This window comes from Malania oleifera, chromosome 2, assembly GCF_029873635.1.
Source record: "Malania oleifera isolate guangnan ecotype guangnan chromosome 2, ASM2987363v1, whole genome shotgun sequence".
Taxonomy (NCBI): domain Eukaryota; kingdom Viridiplantae; phylum Streptophyta; class Magnoliopsida; order Santalales; family Ximeniaceae; genus Malania; species Malania oleifera.
Genome location: NC_080418.1, coordinates 131,293,470 through 131,311,638, shown reverse-complemented (window position 1 = coordinate 131,311,638; position 18,169 = coordinate 131,293,470). Strand labels below are relative to the sequence as shown.

The following is an 18,169-nucleotide window of genomic DNA, read 5'->3' as shown; positions in this document are numbered from 1 at the left end:
GGATTTGGGGCCATACTTGACACGTGTATATATATATATTTATTATTATTATTATTATTATTTATCTAATTTGTAAAATGCAAGTAAGCTTTGTTTCCCCTCATTATTATTCACCCCATGCCACGTTCCCCTCATTATCATTCACCCCATACTATATTCCCCTCATTATTATTCACCCCATGCATTGTTCCCCTTATTATCATTCATCCCATACTATTTTTTTCTCATTAATATTTACCCCATGCATTGTTCCCCTTATTATCATTCATCCCATACTATTTTTTTCTCATTAATATTCACCCCATGCATTGTTCCCTTCATTATCATTCACTCCATGCTATGTTCCCCTCATTATTATTCACTCCATGCATTTTTCCCCTCATTATTATTCACCCCATGCATTGTTACCCTCATTATCATTCACCCTATGCTATATTCCCCTTATTATTATTCACCCCATGTTTTGTTCCCTTCATTATTATTCATCCCATGCTTTGTTCATAATTATTCCCCTATGTCTTGTTTCCCATGCTTGCCCCAAGTTAAGTCTATAAATAGCTTCTCATTCTAAGCACAGAGGAGTTTTTGGAAGATATTGAAGTCTTGCATCTTAAGTTTGTTTCCCTTTGAGAGTGAACGGTAAGACTACGTTTCATTCTATCGGGAAATCTAGTGGTCGACCAATCATGTTTCCTACTATTGCCCGGTCATCCCATTTGAATAGAGTACTCTGTAGTGCCTCAACTCAAGGTTCAGGAACCCTCCTCGGAAAGACACTATAGACTGACCTCCTGAAGACTAACAAATAGGAAAAGAAGACCGGAGGAGAGGAAGATGAGAGGTATGAAATTGTGAATGCAGGAATTCAAGCTCAACGTTGGGTTCAACCCTGGATTTAAAACCCCTTTGCTCCTTTGAGAATCATTGGATCCTCTGAATTGGTATGAAACCGGTTTTAGCCTTCCATTTTATTTTTCATTTTTTTCAATTTTTACAGATTTTCTTTTAATTTCCTTTTTGTTGTTTAATTACCTCAGGGAAAATATTGAAAAATCACAAAAATAAAAAATTTTGAAAAATGTCTTTGCACTTGAAAAAAAAAAAAAAAAAGCCAATCACAAAAAGGTTTAGAAAAGTCATAGGAAAACCATAAAAAATATTTTTGAGGTCTTGAGGTTTATGTTGTCCTGAAGGAGTCCGAAAACCTCCCGGAATATTATTTTCATACTTAGAAAAATCCTATAGATTTCAAAACCCTGAGAGTGTATTTTTGTAAACTATTTTCTCGATTTTCCATCACGATGATTGTAATGGGAGGCATTGAGCTCTTCGGAGTATGGTATGCCTCGGTTTTGAGGTAATATCTATATAATATTTGTTTTTGTGCATTTTTCTTTTACACTTTTGATAGGGAGTAATTTTTTAAGACTTATTAAATTTATTCTGGGATAATTTTTGATTAATTGGGTACCGTTCGTAAGAACGGGCGCATAGGGGGTGCTAATACCTTCCCCTCGCGTAACCGTACTCCCGATCCCGACTTTGGCAACGTAGACCAATTCTACCCTTAATTAAATAGTAATCAAGTGTTCTAACCACATTCCAAAAGGTTAGTGACGACTCCATTACACCATTTTTCCTGAAAATTAAATTCACTTTTCATTCGCCTCGTTCCGCTTCTGGACGTCGCGACAGCTTGGCGACTCTGCTAGGTATGCTTGAGAGTCGAGCCAACGATTAATTGAGGATTATCCCAAAATTCAAATCTAGCAAGCCTTCTTGATTACTCCTTCAGTGTTTTGTACATGTTGTTCGTATGTTTATTTGTTTGCAGGTACTTCACGAATAATCACAGTAAGTGAATGAATAAATGTTTGGTTTTGCCGGTGATTACTTTATTGACCGAATAAGCATGCAATGTGAAGACCTTAATTTAGCATGAAATGATAAGCATGTGGCCACTTGTTTCCATGATTTGTCTGATTAAAACATGTGTTTATTTATGAATAATGGATGGATGAATGTGGGGTAGAGGGTGTAGGCTGAAATTGATAAACTCACACACTTTCACAACTCTATACCTGGACTCTCCCTTTTAGGATTAGATAGGAGTGTAATAGCGTCAGTCCCTTCGTGGCAGAGCTTGATGGGACTCGCCAACCACTCCGCTCAATGCGAGCTTCGTCTGAACCTTTGTGAGGGAGGATGAAGTTTCAATCTGAGGACCTTTTGTCATTAGGGATTAGAGCTTAACCACATATCATCATCCGGAGTCTCTTGCCTAAGTTGGAGCCTTGAAAAACCCTGTATATACCTTCCCTAGGGTTGGGACAGAAGCCACATCCTTCTCCACAAGTAGTAATCTATGTCTGTCATATGTTTGGAAAATGCTGTGTGTTGTACATTCTGCATCCACCTAGGCATCCCTATCACTTGACCAATATTACGGAAAAAGCCCATTTCATTCATGGAGTCAAATTTTATCTTCCAAAACACCCTGTCAAGGGGAAAACGGATTATTTTCGTGATCATTAATGAATGGGGTTTTTCCAAAACCTTGGCCAAATGATTGTTCAGGTTGCATTCCACGCATCAATGCATAAGATTTCATCTCCAATGGACCGGTAATCACATTCCGATTTCCTGTAAAATCAGGCTGAACAAAAGATCGGAATTCCAAGATTGAGCCCACCTCTACCCACCTTTACAACACTAGAACTAAAGCGAAAGTCATGGTAGAGCAGTTGGAAAGTCGCATCCTAGGCATAGAGCAAGGACATGAGGAGTTGAGCAGCCAAATGAAAAAGATACTGGACTTGCTACTGAACAAGGGAAAAAATAGTTCAAGAGTAGGATAATGAAGTAGACATGGATCCCATCCATCCTCCAAGCGTCACACCAGTCCATGGGTAATCGTCTGGACCATGGTTTGAAATCGCGGTAGCGGGTAACGGTCGCGGGACGCGGGCGTTACGTAACGGGAAGCGGGTGTAACGGTTGTGAATTTTTTTCACGCATGCACAACCATGCCAAAATAAAAAAATAAGCATGAAATCCATTAATGCATGATTTTTAATGAATTTTGACAACCTTCATTCAACCTACAAATGCTTTTTAATAGGCATTATGATTTTTATATTAATTTTAGTGCGCTGCTTACAAAAAAAGACATTTTTTTAAAGTTTGCATTAGTTTAATGGGTAAAAAAGATGTAGAAATGTAATTAAAATGAAGAATCAATTGATTAAAGACATAAAGTTACTTAAAATGAGTCAATAGACCCAATAATTTATATTACAATACAATAATTTATATTACAATTTACAATTTTAAAAAATAAATATGGAATTGTAAATCTTACAATTTAATTATTTAAATGGTAGTGTACTTGAGTCACTTGAGACTTGACTAATTGTGTAGAAATTATGATTTATTATAAATTTTAGATCTAATATTAAATTATTAATAGTCAAGGTATTTAAAAAAATAATTATGTAGAATATTAATTAATAATTTTTTACTAAATCTGTACTCTAACTCTCTAAGTAACTTTATAAATTTTATGTTTTAATAATTTTATATTAATTTTTTTTATTTTAATTAATAAATTCTACTTATATAATCATTTATAAATTTGCATACTAATTAAATAATAAATATAAACTGAAATTATAAAGTAAACTAAATTATTAATTTAGAATAAATTGGTAATTTACAATTACATTAACCAATGAAGTAGAAGAACTGAAGAAACATACCCACTCCCGAGTCTCGAGTCCCCACCGAAGCTGCGAGAGAGCTGCAACCTGCAAGCCCCCAAAATTTGGGGGAATCAAAGGCTTCAAAATTTATTTTTGGAGCTGTGACTGCGAGCCTGCGAATGGAGGCAACCTGCAGAGCATAGCTCCTTCAAGCGACAAATCGAAGATTGGAAGCTGATTTTTGGGTTCTTACACTGGACAAAGGAGACAAACTGATGAAGAGGGAAAAATCGAAACACCTTCAAGGGAAAAATCAAACACCTTCAAGGCGAACTGCTAGTCAGCTGACCTGCGATGGCTGCGAACTGCGAAGAACATCTTTAAGGCAAAAATCGAAGCTGATTTTGGGGATTTTGAAGCTTCAGATCAGTAGATTGAAGCTGTACGAAAGAGACGAAGAGTGAAAGAGGGAACATCACAACAAATCGAAGCTTCGAAGCTGCTTTCGTTTCTTTGGAGGCTTCAAATGAGGAGATCTAAGCCAGATGATAGAGAAACACACAAAATGGAGCAGATTTGAGGAGATAAGGAAGGTATGCAATAGTGTAAGGGGCTGTCGGCTGTAATGTGTTGTAACGGACGTTATGGGTCGTAACGTTAGTGTAACGGGCGTTATGGGCCGTTACGGTTATGTAACGGCTGTTACGCACGTGAATTTTGTGCTCACCGCTAATGCGGGCTGTAACGGTATCGGAGAGATGATTTTCCATTACGTAACGACCGTTATGCCACGTAACGGCCGTTATTTAATACCATGGTCTGGACCACCTCCAGTTGTCCTAGAGGGCCCACCGCCAAGTGTAGCCACCTTTATCCTAGCAGTGCCAATACTAGGAATTGGGATGCCTCCGGTAATGACGGCGGGTGTGGGGGCAGGGAAGATCGTAGCTGAATATCGCTATGATGAGCTCGAGGAACGGTTAAGAGCTATCGAAGGGACCCATGTGTCCAACTCTGTCAACCCTGTAGATCTATGCTTGGTGCCCAAGGTGTTGCTTCCACTTAAGTTCAAGGTGTCCGAGTTTGAAAAGTTCGATGGGACCCTATGTCCTCAAACCCACCTGCAGCTGTACTTTCAGGCAATGACCGCATGCTCCGATGATGAAAAATTAATGATGCACTGTTTTTGGAGTAGTTTAATTGGTACGACGGTCTGGTGGTATGTCCATCAAGATAGAATACGGATCCGCACATGGGGAGATCTGGCTACCATGGTATTAAATAACGGCAGTTACGTAGCATAACGAGCGTTACGTAACGGAAAAACAGGTCTTCGATACCGTTTCGGGCCGCATTAGCGGCGTGCCAAAAATTCATATGGTTAACGGCTGTTACACTAACGTTACGGAACGTAACGTTCGTTATGCAGCTTCGAGCCTTTGAACCCTTATATCTGTCGTCCGCAAGCTGGTTTCAGTTCCCTCTTCACGTGAATCACTCTTCGACTCTTCGTCTCCTTCATACGTACAACTTCAATCTACTGATATGAAGCTTCGAAATCCCTAAAACCCTTAAAATCTACTTCGTACAGCTTCGTCTCCCTTAGTCCGTCATTCGTCTCTGTCGTCTAAGAACCCAAAAATTAGCGATTCTTCGATTCCTCCATTCGAAGCCTTCGATTCCTCCAAAATTTGGAGGCTTGTAGGTTGTAGCTACTGCTAGGGGTGAGCATAATTCGGAGAAACCCAAATTAACTGATTTAACCGACCGAAATTGGTCGGTTCGATTCGGGTAAAATAATGGGTTCGATCGGTTCAGTTAAGCTTCACCAAAATTCGGTGAATTGGTTTTTGGTTCAGTGAACAGGAAATATAAATTCGGTTAACCGATATTTTTTTTAACAACAATTTTTAAATATTTCAAATGATTCCAAAAGTCTAATCGCAGCCATGATCAAAGAAAATAAAATCAAGACCAACACACTCAAACAGAAGCTGAAGCCTGGCCGCATTATCTTCAAAGTACATGTAGACGCCATCCTTCTGGTGCCATGGCTTGCGCTGGCGAACAATAATTGCGGGCATGACCTTTTTGCGGAGATCAGGCTTCCCTTTCTTCACAGTAGTCACACCATGTCCCCAACACACGCCGAAGGCAACCGATTCAATCGGCCATTGATCCCCTTCACCGAAATAATGTAGAGATTTTTAGCGCCAGTGTTGTCCGTACAGTTTATAGTCGCTACGACTGGCAGACCTAGTGACATTCTGAACTTGTTTCCAGCCGACCTTCCATTACCTCGCTTCGACATTGTGGCGTGCAGGCAAAATAGAGACAACGAATTAGGGTTTTTGGGAATTTAAAATATAAATTAATATATGTTAAATAATTAAGTTTTTCCAAAATTCTGTTTTTAATAATTAGTTTTAAATAATTTCGGTTAAATTCGGTTAACCGAATTACCCAAATAGTTAATTCGGTCGGGCGAGGTTCGGTTAATACCTCTTATTCGGTTGGTTCGGTTAATGAAAATGATTAATCGAAATTTTCGGTTAATTTGGTTAATTAACCGAATTTCACCGAACCGACCGTTTGCTCACCCCTAGTTGCAGCAGGCCAGCAGCTCTCTTGCAGTCGTAGGCTCGCAGCTTCCGTGGGAGTGGGAGTCGGGAGTGGGTATTGGGTAGTGGGTGGTGGCCACTGGGTATGTAATATGTATGTTGTTTTATTATTTCAATTTATGCTTTATTGCTTAATAATTTATTTTTTTTTATTATTTAAATTTATGCTTTATTGCTTTATATAAATTGTAAATTTCAGTTCATTTAATTAGTATATAAATTGTAAATTTCAGTTTTAAATTTAGTTTGTTTTATAATTTCAATTTATAGTTTATATAAATTATAAATTTCAGTTTATTTAATTACTAATTAGTATATAAGTTGTAAATTTTGTTTTATAATTTCAGTTTATAAATATAATTAGTATATAAATTTAGTTTATTTATTATTTAATTAGAATACAAATTGACAATTATAAATTATTAATGATTGTATAAGTAGAATTTATTAATTAAAATAAAAAATTAGTATAAAGTTTTTTAAAATATAAAATTTATAGAGTTACGTAGACTCTTAGAGAGTTAGAACGTAGAACTTAGAAACTTAGAGTACAGATTTAGTAAAAAATTATTTACTAATATTCTACAGATTTATTTTTTTAAATACCTTGAGCTCCTTGACAATTAATAATTTAATATTAGATCTATAATTTATAATAAATTCTAATTTGTACACAATTAGTCAAGTCTCAACTCTTAAGTGACTCAAGTTCAAGTCTATTACCATTTAAATAACTAAATTGTAAGATTTACAAATTCATATTTATTTTGTTAAATTTTAAATTTTAAAGTAATGTAAATTATTAAAAAATATGTTTTTTTTTTTTTGTAAACAGCACACTAAAATTAATATAAAAATTATAATGCCTATTAAAAAGCATTTGTAGGTTGAATGAAGACCTGTAAAATTCATTAAAAATTATGTATTAATAGATTTCATGCTTATTTTTCGATTTTGGCATGGTTGTGCATGCGTGAAAAAAATTCACAACCGTTATGCCCGCTACGCGTTTGGCGACACACGCGACTGTTACGCGACGTTACCTGCGACCGCGATTTCGAACCATGCTGATTACCGCCTTTGTAGCTTAGTATTGACACATTATGGAGATGACGCTAGATCGGATGGCCCTATTGGAAATGGAGAAGAAGTCTACTGAGATGTTTAGAGAATACGCCTACAGATGGCGAGATATGGCAGTTCAAGTCGACCCCCCTTTCATCCCTCAAAAGCTCCAAAAGATGACTGGATAGTCAAAGAAGTATCCTGCAAATGCTCACTAATTTACTAGGAGCCAATTCAGAGATTTGTTTACTCAAGTGGAATTTGAAAATTTGGTCAGGGGTGGTTATAGATGCATGTAACTGAGGCAAATTCCGAGTAGTACTTCACTATAACTAGTCTCGGAGCCTGCGCATTAGAGCAGAAGTTGAAAGCTTGGCCAAGAATGTAATTGGGGCAGCTGACCCTAGTTTCAAAGCATGTACAAGAATGTAAGCAAATGGGGTCAGCTGGGGTCAGCTGTCCCAGTTACATTCTTGGCCAAGCTTTCAACTTCTGCTCTAATGCGCAGGCTTTGAGACTAGTTATAGTGAAGCACTACTCGGAATTTGCCTCAGTTACATGCATCTGTAACCGCCCCTGACCAGATTTTCAAATTCCACTTGAGTAAGCAAATCTCTGAATTGGCTCCTAGTAAATTAGTGAGCATTTGCGGGATACTTCTTTGACTATACACTCGTCTTTTGGAGCTTTTGAGGGATGAAAGGGGGGTCAACTTGGACTGCCATATCTCGCCTTATGTAGGTGTATTTTCTAAAGGTTTCGGTAGACTTCTTCTCCATTTCCAATAGGGTCATCTGAGTTGGCGCCATCTCCATAATGTGTCGGTACTGAGCTAGAAAGGCGGTAGCCAGATCTCCCCATGTGCGGATCCGTGTTCTATCTTGATGGATATACCACTTGGCCGCCGTACCAGTTAAACTATTCCGAAAACAGTGCATTATTAACTTTTCATCGTCGGAGTATGCGTCCATTGCTTGACAGTACAGCTGCAGGTGGGTCTGAGGTCATTGGGTACCGTCAAACATTTCAAACTCGTGCACCTTGAACTTAGGTGGAAGCACCACCTTGGGCACCAAGCATAGATCTACAGGGTTGAAAACATAACCATAGGCAACCATGAAAACATAGTATTTAGGGTTTAAAAACATAAAACTGGCCTTCCCACCGTTCATTTGTACTTAAAGTAGGATACCATTTATTCTAGGTTTGAAAAATGACATTTTGAACGGTCGGTTTTTGAAACCTCAGCTGAGAATATAAATACACTTATTCCATAAACATTTTGTACGGTTCAAAATCATTAAAAAGCTGACTTAACTAGATCCCCTTACCTATTTCCTGAAAAACAACCCGAGATGCTCCAAAATCGAACCCTAGCTTTTTCCCGAGTTTGAGAATCCGCTCCGCTAGACTTGTAGATATTTACTCTCTGATTCTCGTGATAACTTCCGATCGTTGAAACGGGCAACGATCGGCGAAAAATCAAAAGAGAGAGAGAGAGAGAGAGAGTGGGCGTGGGTTCTAGAGAGAGAGACAGAGAGTTATATAAAAAAAATACATAAGTTTGCTCTTAAGTAACTAAAATATCTCCTCCAAGATATTTGTATATAAATATCTAAAAATATTTCCTCCAAGATATTTATTATTATATTTATTTATTATTTTATTTTTTTTGTTCGGGTTACTACATTTGACCACAAGGGAGAAGATTTCATCATAATCTTCTTTCTTTTGTGAGTAACCTTTTTTTATTAATTAAGCCTTGAACTTCTCTCTTTCCTTTTCAGATACCACTTCCTTCTTCCTATACACCCACTTGCAACCTGTCGTCCTCTTCTCTTCTGGAAGCTCCACCAAATCTCACGTCTGGTTGTTATGTAATTACTCAATTTCCTCCACCATAGCACCCATCCATATACTTTTCATCTGATTGTGCACCACTTCTTGAAAAATAGTTGGATCCTTGCAATTAGTAATGAGAGCATAAGACATCAGATTATCAAATCCATACCTAGGCGGTGACATGATAGTGCGTCTGGGTCTGTGTATAGCGATACTGTCATCCTACTGGTTTCCCGAGCTAGAACTTCCTGCATTCTAAACACCACCATCATTGCCCTGACCCTAAGTCTCTAACTCCACCTGCACAACATGCTCATTTCTGCTCTAGTTTTCTAGCATTTGTTTCTTTTTATCTTCCTCTTGAGTACGCTTCATCATAGCTTTCTCATTGAAAATCACGTCTCTACTGATTACCATCTTGTTTGCCATTGGATCCCACAGTTTGAATCCTTTCACTCCTTTTTGATACCTTAGAAAAATGTAACGTCTAGACTTTGCATTAAGCTTTGATCTCTCCACACTTGAAATGTGCACATATACTGGACAACCAAATACTCTCAAATAGGAGTAGTCTACCGCATTACCTGTCCATACCACTGCAACTTTCCCCTCTAATGATGCCCTTGGCGATCGGTTAACCAAGAAACATGCCATACTGTCTCGACCCAAAAGTTCTTTGCTAGTTCTCCATTCAATCTGAGACACCGAGCCCTTTCAGTAGAGTTCGGTTCATCCTTTCTGCCACACCATTTTGTTGTGGTGTCCGGTGAACTGTGAAATGTCTCCTTATGTTATGCCGCTCGCAAAATTCCATAAACCTCGAATCAGCGTAGTTAGTTCCATTATCTGACCTGAGGCATTTAATTCTTCTTTCGTTCTAGTTCTTCACCTCAGCTTTCCACAATTTAAACTTGGAAAACGTCTCTGACTTGTGCCGCATGAAGTACACCCAGATCTTCCGTGAGTAATCATCGATAAAACTCACAAAGTACCTAAGTCCACCTCGTGATGCTACTCTCACTGGCCCCTAAACATACGAATGAATGTAGTCAAGAATACCCTTCGTTTACTGAGTGGTTGTTTTGAACTGCACCCAGTTTTGTTTCCCAATAACACATTATTTGCAGAAATTCAGCCTGTATGTTTTAATACCCTTCAAAAGATTCCTCTTATGAAGTTCCTTCATCTCATGCTCACCTATATGCCCTAAGCGCATATGCCACAAAACAATATTATCTAAATTATAATCTATGGCTGTAGCTCCACCTACAATTGTAATGCCCAGCAGTGCATAGATATTTCCTACTATCTTTTGTCCTTTCATCATCGTTAGAACGCCTTTACGCACCTTCATAACCCTACTTTGAGACTTGTAACTAAACCCGTTACAGTCTAAAGTGCCGAATGAAATTAAATTTTTACGTAGATCCGGTATGTGCCTTACATCACATAATGTTCTCACAACACCATCATAAATTTTAATTCTGATGTTTCCTATTCCAACTATTTTGCATGAAACATCATTTCCCATTAGAACAGAATTAGAATTAATTGATCTGTAGGCGCTGAACCATTCTTTATTTGGTGTCATGTGATAAGAGCATGTCGAATCTAGGATCCAAGAATCCGTGAGGCGATCTAACCCTGATGAAATAGAAAGTATATCACCATTACTGCTCTTTGAGTTTCCTTCTTCAACTACGTTCGCCGATTTTGAAGAATCCTCTTGATTCTCTACATTCCCTTTCTTACTTTCCGGTTTTATGCGCCCCTTTTTCCTGCACTTAAAACACCTTATGTCCTTCTTCTTGGACTGCGACCGAGACTTATTATAACTCGAACCGCTACGAAATTTGCTTCTCCCACGTTCCTGGTTACCTTTTACCACAAGCCCTTCACCTTGTGGAATTTTATCGTTAGGCTTCTTTCTCTGATGAAAGCCTAGTAGAGCGCTTGTTACCTCTTCCAAATTCAGGGTTTCTTTTCCCCATGTCAAAGTAGCAATTAGATTTTCATACGTGTGAGATACAAGGAGGAAATTCAATAGCATCAATGCCTTTTCTTCTTTCTTGAACTTCACATCAACCTGCATCAAATCACTCTGATTATTTGATTGAATATATTGATGTGTTGGTTCAAATCCAAACTTTCTGCCATCTTATACAACTTTTGCTTAAGATACAATTTGGTCGTTAAAAACTTAGACATATACTGACTTTCAAGTTTCTACCAAACAGCCGTAGGAGATTCCTCATCCATGACGTGATACAACACGTCATTGGTCAGACAAAGGCTGATAGTTGCCGCAACCTTCGCTTCCAATTCCTTCCAAATTGTTTCATCTATGCCTTTCAGTTGACCTCCGTATAATGCCTTTATCATACCTTACTGTACTAACAAATCTTTAACCATTCTTTGCCATAGTTCGAGGTTTCCCGTTTCATCGAACTTAATAACATCAAATTTTGTAGAAGAAATTCTAGAAGCCATTACAACAATGCTCTGATACCAATTTCATGTGCAAATCAATGTCCAACGGAAACAATCTCACAATGCAGCACTTAATATGAAATATATAGAAAACACAATCACGCAGATTATAATGAAAGCAATAAAACAATGACACGAAAAATTATGTGGTTCGGCAAAATCCACATTCATAGGAGCAAATGACAGTGAATTTTTACTATCTTGTGTCCAAAGACACTGAGTTACATCATACAATATATCTACATATATAACTTTTTCGAAGGTTTTTCCTCCAAAACCCAACCTATCCAACTTCCCAATTCAAAATTTGAAAATCAACACTGAGTAATCGAGCCAAACCGTTGATGGTTTTAGACATACTGTCGATGGTTTGAAACCGAGACCAAACAGTCGATGTAATATCACCAAAAACAATCGACTATTTCTCTATACCTGGCAAAACCGTCAACGGTTTTAGGGAAACCATCGATGATTTCCTCCTACATGTCAGCTTCAGTGTTTTCTACCATATTTTCCCTTTGTATACATATTATAACATCTTGGAAGCGTCTCAATCATGTCCAAAAAAAAATTTAATTCATTAATTTTCGACACATTGGTGCTTCGGAGTGTTAGGCAGGTGTTGGTATCCTACATGTGTCGACACTCAACACGTCTGGTTTCTTGAACTGTCGGTATTACCTAGCATGGAACTGGTTAAGAAAGTCTGAATATAAGACGCTCTATTAATTGAGCGAGGGAGCAGGCGTGTTCTGGTTCCAACACCTATGCTGAAAGTTTAGTCATTTGCTTAAACGGAACATACTCTTAGTTTCGGAAGGCGCTCAAAAGTTGAAGCCTTGTATTTACAGAATCTTAGACACCTCGATTATTTTCAGCCAGAAAACCGTACTCTGCATTTCAAATGTAATCACTCCTAGACCTTGGCTGCCTTTACATGTTTTGAAACTTCAAAATATTGTTCAATAGAATGGCTATAACCTCGTGCACCCTTTATGTTTGCTGAAGGATTCTTTGCCACTCCATTTTTCTGATACTGATTTCTGTTTCTTAATGAATGGACCCTGGGATGGGAAGAAAGATCCATTTTTTTTTGAATATATAAACTAGTGTTAATTTTTCCTCACGTTTTGTAGAAAGACCGGTCATATGCTCGGGAAGTGGGGCATCGGCATGGGGACAGTTTCGGCTTCCTCATCAGGTAAAATTGTAAATCTACCTGCTGTCCCTCAATTCTTTTGCTTCTCCCTCTCTCTCTCTCTCTCTCTCTCTCCCTCTCTCTATTGATGTGCTTCTATGTTTTTCATCAGTTAATGTCACCAACAATGAGTGCTGGACCTTCTTCTGGTTGTCAGATGGATTTCTTGGGCGAGCTTCGACGTGCAATGCGCAATGCCAATTCTGAAGCCTGACGCTCTCACCTCACCAAGTTTAGTTGAAGTTTGCTTTTGGCTATGGACTTTGCAGAACATATATTATACCTGGCACCGTTTTTATGCTCAATAGAGCTGTTGTATATTTAGAAAATCCAATTGGTGTTAGGCCATGTTTGATTTACTACAACACAGTCCGCATGTTAAACATGCTGCGTTTTAACAGCAACTCGTGGCTTCTATTGAATTTCCAGGCGCTTGGAACTGCAGAATCGGCGACCATGGCAAACGCATAATCCTGTCGGTGCATGTATGATATGTTTTAATTATTATTTTTTTAAATAAAACTAATTGAATCTTTATATTTATATTTCTTTTATTTTTCAATTCAATTATTCTTCGTCTCCAATGTTTCCTTAATTAAGATTGCATATGATTGTAATTTGACTTCAACCACGTTGCTTGCGAGCCTCTGCTCTATGTTCTTTAACAAGCCATTTTATTTTGTTGGTGCCTTTACTGTTTGTTTTTAGATGGTTCTTGATTTTCCGGATAGAGTTCAAGAAGAATTCAAGCCCAGGATTAGTAGGAGTATCCCAGAATGGGATAATATTAAGGCTTAATTGCGAAAAGGATCCCGCAACAGTCATAGATGATTGGGTAATGTATATTAGATTTAAAGAGAGAAGCCGACGGTTAAGAGAGAAGTCAAATTGGTATGGTCATTTTGATCATTTTAAGCAATTCAACTTACCTAATATTTAGTTTATGGGATGAAATGTAATGAAAATTTGAACTAGAATATGAAGAAATTAAGTCACACAATTAAGCCCATTCTATTATTATGTACAAAATGTGCAGTTAAAGTCATTTTATTAAATTTGTAGTTTTTCTTAATTTCAGACTTGTGTTTTGCTACACCATCATTTATAAATGCAGTACTAAAATTCTTGCTAATCATCTCAAAAACTGCATGGGTTCTACTGTACGAAAATTTTAAATCCTAGGATTTTAAACTGATGAAAGGTATCTTGATAATAAGAAGACTGATATTTGACTATGATTTTTTATAGGTCAAAGGCATGAAAAGAGATTTCGTAAAACCATTTTGTCCTAAATTATAATCTTGATGCAACTCTTTTTGGCATGTTGCTTTGGTGAATCTCTCTCTCTCTCTCTCTCTGTTGTGTGCCCTCATCCCCAAACACAAATTTAATTTGACATCTGGATTTTTAATATCTTTATTTAAATTTGAGGCTACTTTTCTCATTCCAAATTTAAATTTATAATCAATTCCGTAGGCTCTTAAGGTATCGAAACAATGAATTTTTAATACATAGATTTTAAATATTATTCAAATAATAAGTTTATAAATATGTGAATTTCAAATTTATATATATATATATATATGATATACATATGTAAACTGCAAATTTGTGTTCCTAAATGCAATCTATGTGAATTTATTCATGCTCTTAAAGGAAGCATCAAGTCTTAAAGGTAGTAAATGGGCTTGTGAAATTTTTTTCCTATCAAAATGTAATTTATCACCTATAGTGGCATCTCTAATTATTTTGGCAGGAACTGCTTTAAAAGTGTGAAGTGGGAACCCATAAGTGGAAGAAGCCAAATATAAGACTTGAGGGAAGGATAGGGTAGCACATTTTGAGCCCTTCAAATGTCAATAAAACCCTAGAATAACACTGATTGGTTCATTTTCTACTTTCAAAACCAGTGTGGTATAGCCCAATGTTAGGTAACATACAAAGTGCAGAAGGAGGCAGGCTTTGGAAATAGAATCTATTCATGCATTCTAAATTTCTATATAACTAATTCAATGCGAAATTTTGAGAGAGGAAGAATTTTTCAAACAAAAGTTAATTCACCATTATTAATATCATTTTTCATGAAGTATTAATTAAGTAGTACAAAATCAAGGAGCTAATATTGATTGAAATAGATTTCTTGAACCAAAAGTGCAGAAAGCTAATACTGTTTGAAATAGATTTCTTGAACCAAACGTGCAGTATTTTTTAACATGCCCATAATTCTTTTATACATAATGAAACACATCCTTATGTAAAAAGCTTTGCATAGAAACCAAAGTTTAGATCTAGTCTTTAACATCAAAAGCATCGAGTAACAGAGCAAGTCAAGAGAAGATGGGTACGGCTTATATGAGATATGTTTAGTTGATTTCCTGTTGGTTTTGGTTTATACTTTATGTTGTTTATCTTTTGTTTGTTTTGTTGCGTGATATTTGTTTTGTAGGTCCTTATTTTGTTTTGATTTGATTGGATTTGAAATCTTATTTTGGCTGGATGTTGGTGTTGTTATTTGGGAGACCTTTAAAGTTTTGTCTTTTCTTTCTCTCTTTGATTATCTTGTAACCATGGTATTCCTCCGCCAAAAGTGAGGGTTTATCAATAAATAAATGGAGGTGCCGCCATTCTTTAAAAAAATAAAAAATAAAAATAGAGCATGTCAAGAATCAAAAGTTAAATTGCGCCTACAACAATAGGACTACTTATAACGTACTTAGCATGTCAACATTCCAAATAAATATTTCCTCACAACCTCTACTTTTAAAACCTTCAAAGTAAGGTTAAAGGTCTTTCTCTTACCAAGCTTCCCACTTAGATTTGGGAGAAGTACTGTGTAAATGCTAGATGAACCAACATTTTTAAGGGTTCTAGTGATAGTGATTGGGCCATGGATGCTAGCTACTGTGATTGAAGGATGGTTGAAGTCTATTAGAATAAAAGATTTAGGGCATGTATAAGGGTAAAGATATGTTTCGACCATTACAAAGGGCACAAAGCAAATTTATATGGTGTTGTTTGATTGCATGTATCCTACTCCATAAGCAAACAGTGTTGCTTTCAAGTAGTGGAATAAATCAAGCATTCGCTGGAGAAAAATATAGAAATGAAACTTTAATGGAACACACTCAAATAGAATACAACTTCGATATGTTTATTAAAAATATGAATGACTTTAAATAATCACTGTAAAATTCATTTGGTAATAAGAAGATGGATGATTAGAAAAGAAAAATAACGATTCGCTCCCGAACTTCATGGGTAAAGTTTATAACTAGATTATCTAGGATGTTAAGACAAAATGCATTCATTGGACTTTTAAGGACAATTTTAGATCATGCGACAACAGTATACTTAGATTGACTATCAAGTTTGACTATAAATTAAATGGCAAAGCACTTTTTCCTATTTGTCGCCTTTTAAATATTTGAGATTTTGATGACAACAATAATATTACAAAATAATTAGCGACATGGTCTTCTCACCAATTGTCATGATTAGTAATTTAATTGCTGCAAGATTCCAATTTGGATGGAGGGTTTTAAGAACCCCAACGATGTCAGCAACATGAATTGCATTGAAGAGAACTTGACGTATAATATAAGGTGATATTAAGCCTTTGTGTTTAGGTTTTTGGGGCTTGATTTTGTTTTTCCCAAATCTTAAGATTGGAACCATGGTATTCCTCCGCCATAAGTGAGGGATTTTCTGACAAAGATAGGAGGTGTCGCCATCTTTTTTCAAAAAAAAAAAAAAAAAATGATTTACCCCTAGTGCAGTTATATCAAGCTAAAAGTATAATATAGAAGTTAATCTAAATGCTAAACATAAAATGCAAGTTAATTTAAAGTTGTTATATGAAATTTATGAGGAAATTTTTTTTTTTAAAGATTTAGTTCTTAAGAAAACCGTTAGGTAGTGTTTGGGAGCATGAATTTCGGGTTTTGGATTTGAATTTGGATTTGGATTTGGGTGGGTTGGATAAATTTCTAATCCAATACAACTCCGGATCCAATACAACTTCAAATTGAGGCCTCTCCAAACATAGGGTCAGAATTTTTAGTACAATTGGATTTGGTCCCCTAAATGAGAAAGTTTCACAACAGGTGCTGGCCTTATGCCCAATTGCATTGCTGGGTTTGAAATGTAAGCCATGGGAAACCTGTTTATATGTATCCATATTTTGGACACAAATAAAGGGCCTAAGATGCTACATGTCCACCAAATCATCCCTCTAGTCCTAACCTTGTTCTCAATCTCCAAGATAAAGCCTATAATAAGAAATAGAAGAGTTACCAAATCTTAAATTCAAATAACAGCCTACGCCTTTAGCTGTTTACCAATCTTAGTATATTATTAAGGGGAAAATACTTCTAGTGTATGAAAATGAATTGCTATTAGAGCATCATCTTACTTGGTTAAGTTGATGTAACTAAAGATAATGACACCATCATTGTAATTGATAGGCGTTGTTGGGAGGAAATGTGCATCGACAATAATTTCATTACCAGATTACTTATCATTAGCAAGAATCATCCCTACAGCACTACTTAAAGCAGCTTGCCTGCCCTTGTCCATCGGTGCATATTCTACTCTAACTCAAACTAAGATTGTTCCATTGGCCTTCATGGAATCTAGTATTAAAAGTAGGTTTATAAAATGAAAATGCAATGAAATTTTTTTGTTTATCCTCAAGAGTATTCAATTGATGCATTAGCGACATTGGCATTAGCCGCGCTAACTGGTGGAAGGAACTTATTTGACAAAACTTCATCTGCAAGGATTTTTCCATTCAAGAATCCACATACGCTATTCAATAGGTATTTTATATATGAAGGAATTCTTGCAATAAGATATATCAAAAGATAAGATTTGAGACGTTAGATACCTTGTAACTACAACAATTGGGTTAACATAGGCTTATTAACACTATTGTCATTTTTACTATTAAAAGTGTTGCGGGATAAAATTGGTGATGACCTACGACGTTGCTCTCCGACTTTCGATGACCTGAAAAGGATTGAAACATAGCAGGTTTGGAGCACTCGGGGTGTACTCCGGGGATCACTCCGATGCTTAAGTAAGGGAATGCTTCAAAGAGGTTAAATGTAACAGTAAAGTGGGTTAAGAGTAAGTTTCACCCTTTTTTATAGTGACGAGATTTGATCCTGGGGATGATTCGTCATTATGACGCGTGGGCGTTGATCACTTTGGAGGTTTAAAGCGCCAGCGTGGATCACTCTAAGCGTTTAAGG

At 36.7% G+C, this 18,169-nt stretch overlaps 1 protein-coding gene and 1 pseudogene across 3 annotated transcripts in view; one reads left to right on the top strand and one right to left on the bottom strand.

Annotated features, from left to right (window-relative positions):
- LOC131148514 (uncharacterized) overlaps positions 1-13,460 on the top strand; it is a 34,912-nt gene extending 21,452 nt beyond the window's left edge. For 2 of the 3 annotated variants that reach the window (XM_058098249.1, XM_058098251.1), the window contains exons 5-6: positions 12,856-12,920; positions 13,030-13,460. In XM_058098249.1, the coding sequence (XP_057954232.1) occupies positions 12,856-12,920; positions 13,030-13,131 (167 nt within the window). In that variant the 3' untranslated portion in view covers positions 13,132-13,460. The remainder of the gene's footprint in view (positions 1-12,855; positions 12,921-13,029) is intronic. The other variant, XM_058098250.1, reaches the window with a different exon arrangement.
- On the bottom strand, positions 5,639-6,012 carry LOC131149834 (large ribosomal subunit protein uL14-like; annotated as a pseudogene).
- Positions 13,461-18,169: the final 4,709 nt, after the last annotated feature.